Source organism: Chanodichthys erythropterus, chromosome 20 (genome assembly GCF_024489055.1).
Source record: "Chanodichthys erythropterus isolate Z2021 chromosome 20, ASM2448905v1, whole genome shotgun sequence".
NCBI classification, from domain to species: Eukaryota; Metazoa; Chordata; class Actinopteri; order Cypriniformes; family Xenocyprididae; genus Chanodichthys; species Chanodichthys erythropterus.
Window position 1 is genome coordinate 22687193 of NC_090240.1, and position 7654 is coordinate 22694846.

The following is a 7654-nucleotide window of genomic DNA, read 5'->3' on the forward strand; positions in this document are numbered from 1 at the left end:
ATCATTTTAAAGCATCCTTGCGGAATTGTGATTTCTTGCAAAAAAAAAAAAAATATTTTATAAAGGTGGCATTATATTTCCACCTTTAATTACCAAAAATACCCTGGTGTGGTCATTTAGTATATGTACCATGTAATGCAGGTTGTTTTTCCTGATCATGTGACACGGCATCATGTGACTGTTGTCTGCCAGTATGTCTAAGATGTATAAATGAAATAACCATTGATCTCTCCGTCCCCAGTTATCCCCCATAAGATTGGCCGCATCATAGACGGCAGTCCCACAGACCGCAGCGGTCGGCTAAAAGTGGGTGACCGCATCTCTGCTGTGAATGGCCAGTCCATTATTGAACTGTCGCACAACGACATTGTGCAGCTTATCAAAGAAGCTGGAAACGCTGTTACCCTCACGGTCGTGCCTGAGGAGGGTAAGCTTTTGGGAAAATATATTTTATCTTCATTATTTTTGTAAAAAAATGAGCTGGTGGAAGGAAGCAGTAGATTGCATATTTATTTTTTCTGTAACAGAAAAGTGGTTAAAGCATTTGACTTTGAAGATCGAAAATGAAACTTGAGATGGAGTTGTGAGAGGTGTGTGTGTGTGTGTGTGTGTGTGTGTGTGTGTGTGTGTGTGTGTGTGTGTGTGTGTGTGTGTGTGTGTGTGTGTGTGTGTGTGTGTGTGTGTGTGTGTGTGTGTGTGTGTGTGTGTGTGTGTGTGTGTGTGCTTTTGTTTATATTACATTGTGGGGACCAAATGTCCCCATGATGTAATATAAACCTGAGTTCACCTACATCGTGGGGACCAGCCAGCGGTCCCCACAATGTAAATGGGTTTATAAATCATATAGAATGAGTTTTTGTGAAAAAGTAAAAGTTTGCACAGTTTCCTGTGAGGGTTAGGTTTAGGGGTAGGGGCAGGGTAGGGGGATAGAATGTACAGTTTGTTCAGTGTAAAATGCATTGAAGTCTATGGAAAGTCCCCACAATTCACAAAAACAAACATGTGTGTGTGTGTGTGTGTGTGTGTGTGTGTGTGTGTGTGTGTGTGTGTGTGTGTGTGTGTGTGTGTGTGTGTGTGTGTGTGTGTGTGTGTGTGTATGTGTTTCTGCCACACTGATAATCCTATTTATTTTTCAGAACACAGCGGACCTCCGTCAGGAACTAGTTCAGCCAAGCAGAGCCCAGCCTCTCAGCACAGAGCTGTGGGACAGCAGCCTGCCAACCGAGATGACAGGTACGAGCTCCATCCCAACGGCCAGTTCAGTCATAACACGCACATACACACACTAAACGGTTTTACAGAAACTGCATCCGTCCCGCCAATAAAATGAATGATTTCTAAAGGATCGTGTGACACTGAAGACTGGAGTAATGATGCTTTGCCATCGCAGAAATAAATTTTCAAGTATTTTAAAATAGAAAACAATAATACTTTTTACTGTAAGTTTGATCAAATAATTGTAGCTTTGGTGAGCACAGGAGAAGATCATGTGAAAAACATTACAAATCTTACCAACCCTAAACTTTTGAATGGTAGTTGTGTATGTCCACTGTTTTTTTTTTTTTTATGTTTTAAAGGTGCCCTCGAATGAAAAATTGAATTTATCTTGGCATAGTTGAATAACAAGAGTTCAGTACATGGAAATGACATACAGTGAGTCTTAAACTCCATTGTTTCCTCCTTCTTATATAAATCTCATTTGTTTAAAAGACCTCCGAAGAACAGGTGAATCGCAACATAACACCGACTGTTACGTAACAGTCGGGATCATTAATATGTACGCCCCCAATATTTGCATATGCCAGCCCATGTTCCCAACATTATGAAAGGCATTAGACAAGTGCAGCCAGTTAACGTCTGGATCTGTGCACAGCTGAATCAACAGACTAGGTAAGCAAGCAAGAACAATAGTGAAAAATGGCAGATGGAGCAATAATAACTGACATGATCCATGATATCATGATATTTTTAGTGATATTTGTAAATTGTCTTTCTAAATGTTTCGTTAGCATGTTGCTAATGTACTGTTAAATGTGGTTAAAGTTACCATAATTTCTTACTGTATTCACGGAGACGAGAGCCGTCGTTATTTCATTTTTAAACACTTGCAGTCTGTATAATACATAAACACAACTTCATTCTTTATAAATCTCTCCAACAGTGTAGCATTAGCTGTTAGCCATGGAGCATAGCCTCAAATTCATTCAGAATCAAATGTAAACAATATAACAGTATACAATACTCACATAATCCGATGTATGCATGCCACATGCATGACGAACACTTTGTAAAGATCCATTTGAGGGTTATATTAGCTGTGTAAACTTTGTTTATGCACTGTTCAAGGCAAGCGCGAGCTTCGTGGGCGGAGAGCAGGAGAATTAAAGGGCCAGTAGCCCTGAATCGGCTCATTTATAATGATGCCCCAAAACAGGCAGTTAAAAAATGAATTTAAAAATATCTATGGGGTATTTTGAGCTGAAACTTCACAGACACATTCAGGGGACACCTTAGACTTATATTACATGTTTTTAAAAAAAGTTCTAGGGCACCTTTAAAACAGTAGTTCTCAACTGGTTTGGCCATGGTGGGAACATTTACCCATGGTCATGAAGCCGCGACCCAAATTTATAGGAATTTGAACCAAGCAAATTTATTTCTCAAAAATGATTGATAAATACTCTTTACTTGACATACTTATAAATTGTAAGAATATCACTAAAACTGATGAATAACCAGTTTTTGGTAATACAATAATGTTAGTAAGTTGGTATGAACCACTACAGTCATCAAAAATATAGAAAATCACACAAAGTGAAGATAAAGTGTTATTTTGGGTTACTAGTTACCACACACAATACTAACATGAATTGTTAATAAAACATATGGACACTGATCCTCTGTGCAAATCATATCCAGTTAACACACAACATACCAGTTTTTGATAATTCGTGACTTACTAATGGACAACTTATCTACGACGTTGCATGCACGTAATTTCATTTGCTCTTTATATAGAGAAGTGATACACAACACATGCTTCTGCATTTGTGCATGTGCACAGGACAGAAAAGTTCATTTTTCTGAGGTGAGAGAGACTTTTTAGAGAATTTTATTTTATAACAAGTTAAATAAACGAAAATAATGTTAGAATAAAGACTGACAACATCTCATCTGACAGCAGAGACAACATGTTTTTCTGAGGCACTCTTAAACTATGGCTGCATCCGAAAACCTAGGTAGCTGTCTTGCTGCCTCACTGTCTTATAAGAGAATGACTTGTACGACAGAGTTTGTGCATGAAGGCACCTCACAAAACTGATTTCGGACAGACTTCTGAGGCAGCGTAACAGTTTAATGATCTACAGCAATATAGCACGAGCTTTGGTGAGAACTAAACAAATATTTAATTGCTACAGTAGTAATTTCTCGATAGAAATGATATCAAAATTGAAATATGTTGATCAAAATCGTACATTTATACACAAACTGAGCAGCAAACGCAACTTTCGGACGCCATCTTTATTTTTCTAGCTCAACTATCACAGAATGGAAAGCACAGGATTGTGGGATATCAAAGGCAGCTAAGGATACATCTATGCTTCCTTCAAAAATCGATCTGAGGAAGGTATCTCATGAGAGAGGAAGTGAAGCTAACATTGGATTCGGACGTGCCTTAATGCCTTATTACCTTGAATTGTGTCCTCAGAAGGCAGCATTTTCCAGTCTTCGGACGCAGCTGGCGTCTGACTGAAGTGTCAAGCAGGGTTGCCAGGTTTTCACAACAAAACCTGCCCAATTGCTACTCAAAACTAGCCCAATCACGTTTAACACTGCACTCTCAGGGGTAAAATCTGCATTTTTGGCAGGGTTCCCCTGGTAAAATGTGCATTCCAGGGGCTAAATATCATGTTATTTGAAAACCGTGGACTTGGACACACTGGTCAACAGCTTTCATACACATTTCAAAATAAAAGTCTCCCATCAGAATAACATTTAGAATTAAGTTTTGTTGTTATTGTTGTTGTTTCTTTGACTACACACTCCACGACCCACTCAAAATGGTCTTTGCGACCCACTAGTTTTAAACACTGTTTAATAAGACTTTATTCTCTAAAAGTCAAGCACAAACCCAAATACATTGTTAGCAAAAACAGCTTGCCTTTTATTCCTGTACGAAACAGTGCCCTTGACCCCTACAGAAATGATATCTGTAGACATGATATCTACTCATTCCACTTATATATATTACCTATTTCCATTTCTCTTCTTTTAAGAATGCTCACCACGTCTCTTTTCATTTCAAGCCCAACACAGGTCATTATTTTCAGCATGAAATTAAGTGGTCTTGTTGTAAACTCACTCCACAGTCAAGGCTCAGATGAGATGGGCAGCCACTGTCAAAGCTTTTACCCACACTTAAGACTAACAAAAGGATGTAATGAGCTCCGCAGACCATTGAGGTCTGGAACAGAGACTCTCAGCCTCTTTATAGGAATTACAATTTTGCTGCACATTCTCGTGAACAAAAACGCTCTTAACTCTGCTGGATAACATAACGGTGGATGAACGGAGATGCTTTTATTTTGTTCACCAGTTCATTTAATGCCCTAAAGCAGCATTTCCTGTAGCTCAGTGGTTAGAGCATGGCACTAGCAATGCCAAGGTCATGGGTTCGATCCCAGGGATTGCACATACTCAGATACAAATGTGTAGTATAATGCAATGTAAGTCGCTTTGGATAAAAGCGTCTGCCAAATGCATAAATGTAAATGTAAATGTGCATTTAATTGTGTGTCATTTAGGAATGGCATCGAGACAGAGGAGAGGAAAGACACCATGGCCCGAGCAGAGTACAAATCCCTGCCTCAGGGTGAGATGGGTACTGTCATCACCTCAGGACCGAAGCAGGTGAGATATAAATGAAACGGCAGCAGTTCTCGGAGTAATAATTCGTGTTACGCTTGCAGTAATAGAGTTCACAGATTATTATGCAACTGACTTAAGTACTTAATTTTTATGCAGCCCATGTTTTATGAAGATTAAAGTAATTTTAAAACTTTAAGATGGAAGCAATCACCTCAAACTTTCATACTATAGGCTACAGTAACTTTGAGCAATGCAATGGAGGAAATGTTTGCAAAATAAGTCACATATAATGATAAAGACTAAGCTGCGATATGCAAATCAAGTGTCATTTCTCATTAGCGCTGACAGGTGTGGTAGAGCAGTTTGCTTTTTCACTCAGAACAGGATATATTTGGTGTTTTAGATGAAAGCAAGAAATGTGTGATATTATATTTGCATAGTTTAGTGATTTTACAGTACAGTTGTATTTAATGTATTTAATTATTTTGATGTGCTCCAACATTATTTTTCAGGGCTGTTATCCTGTAGAGTTGGAGAGAGGACAGAGAGGTTTTGGCTTCAGTCTGCGAGGAGGGAAGGAATATAACATGGGCCTTTTCATCCTCAGACTAGCTGAGGACGGTCCTGCACTGAAGGATGGCAGGATACACGTGAGTTCTTACAACATTATCACATATAATGACACACAAAGAACCATATCAGATTCTTACATTAATAAATCCTACAGTGAATGTTTTACATATTTATATAAAATAGAAAAATATACTACTGTTCAAAAGTTTGAGGTCCATTAAATGTTTTAAATGTTTGTGAATGAAGTATCTTATGCTCACTAAGGGCGCATTTATTTATGCATATAAATAAATATTTATTTATTTTACATACAGTAAAATCAGTAATATTGTGAAATATTATTTACATTTAGAATAATTGTTTTCAAAAAAAAAATGTATTCCTGTGATGTCAAAGCATTAATACTCTACAGTGTCACATGATCCTTCAGAAATTATTTTAATATGCTGATTTTTGTGATCAAGAAACATTTATTATTATAATCAGTGTTGAAAACGGTTAGTTATGGAAACCATGATGCATTTTTTCAGGATTTAATTATTTGAAATATAACATGTTTTTAAATAACATTATAATGAATGTAATAAAAATCAAATGTATGAAATAAAAGTATACATTTATTTTAAAAAAATCTTACTGACACTAAAATTTTAAATGGTAGTGTATATTTTTTTATAAAATAAAACATTGAATAAAAAAATTCAATAATTATACAACACTTATTTTTATTATTATTTTGATTCAACATAATACAATTCAATTTAAAATACAAATAAAATAAACAAAAATATTTTATAACATAAAACATATATATTATATTTGTATATTATATTATATTATATTATATTATATTATATTATATTATATTATATTATATTATATTATATTATATTATATTATATTATATTATATTATATTATATTATATTATATATTAAGTGGTTGAAAATCTGTGGTTGTTGAAATGACAGAATTCTCTGTTTGTGTGACCTCACAGGTGGGAGATCAGATTGTGGAGATCAACGGTGAACCCACGCAGGGCATTACACACACACGGGCCATCGAGCTCATCCAAGCCGGGGGCAATAAAGTGTTGCTGCTTTTGAGGCCCGGACTGGGCCTGGTGCCTGATCATAGTGAGTCTATTTAATACCTGACCACTCACAGATAATCACACAAACAATACAGGTGTTACAGCCAAAGAAAAGATGCAAAATGCTGACATAGCCGAGAGATGTTCTCCATACCAAAGCGCCTCTTTAAGTTTGTTCAGATGTGCAGAAGCGCTAATTTGAATTCCATCCGCTTCATGAACCGAGAAAAATCAGTTCCCTGAAGCTTACACGTTCCCCTCTGAGAAACAAATCAATTTCTGAAGATGGGTTTGTTTTCTGCTGCTGTTTCAAAAGCCATTGAAAATGTATTGCGACGGTTACCTTTTCTCAACAGAGTGTGTTCTAAAGCTACTTTATGCTACATCAGTACTCTTGTTCAAAACGTTATCACAAAATGGACTCGTATAGAGTACAACAAAAGTGGACTTAATGAAATATTACAATCATCATCACACTTACCTTATATTGTCTAAACATTGCATGCATATTGATCAACAACAGAATTAAGTACGCAAACAAGTACACAAATTGTACTCAATTATTAGTGAATGAGGCCCATTGAGTGGTTTGGGGGTCATATGCATGTTATGTCAGATCTTCCTATCTTCACGCATTGCATCTCTCAAATGCTGTCACTCTTGCTTCCTGTCTCTATTTTTGCTCATTTCTTTCTCTCTGTCTGGGCACTGTTCTATGCACCTCTCTCTCTCTCTCTCTCTCTCTCTCTCTCTCTCTTCCTTGTTTAGGTCTGAACTCTTCCTCCACACTGTGCTTCCACATGAAACCAGAGCATCACTAAAGGCTTCTCTGCTTTTCTTGGTCTGTCCCTAATAACTTTGGTAAACCTTGCATTCCTCCTCTATGCTTATTCTGTGTATGTGCAGTTCTACCTTTCTTTTCCTTTCCTTTGCCTTAAAATGAACCTTTTGCTTTTGAAAGTCACTAAATGAAAAAAGGAAATGTCAGTGAACACAATTCTAGAGATATTAGTTTTCAAGATCATTTATTGCTATATAAACGTAGTGATAATTAGCCATTTGTCATTATTTTTGTGTTAATGTGAGTTTTCACATTTTTAACAGAAATTTTGCTTCCATT

General features: G+C 36.6%; 1 protein-coding gene across 2 annotated transcripts in view; it reads left to right on the plus strand.

Moving 5' to 3' along the window:
- magi3a (membrane associated guanylate kinase, WW and PDZ domain containing 3a) overlaps nt 1-7654 on the plus strand; it is a 175300-nt gene that overhangs the window by 162240 nt on the left and 5406 nt on the right. For both annotated transcript variants that reach the window (XM_067371557.1, XM_067371558.1), the window contains 5 exons: nt 242-427; nt 1137-1233; nt 4806-4911; nt 5382-5519; nt 6439-6577. In XM_067371557.1, the coding sequence (XP_067227658.1) occupies nt 242-427; nt 1137-1233; nt 4806-4911; nt 5382-5519; nt 6439-6577 (666 nt within the window). The remainder of the gene's footprint in view (nt 1-241; nt 428-1136; nt 1234-4805; nt 4912-5381; nt 5520-6438; nt 6578-7654) is intronic.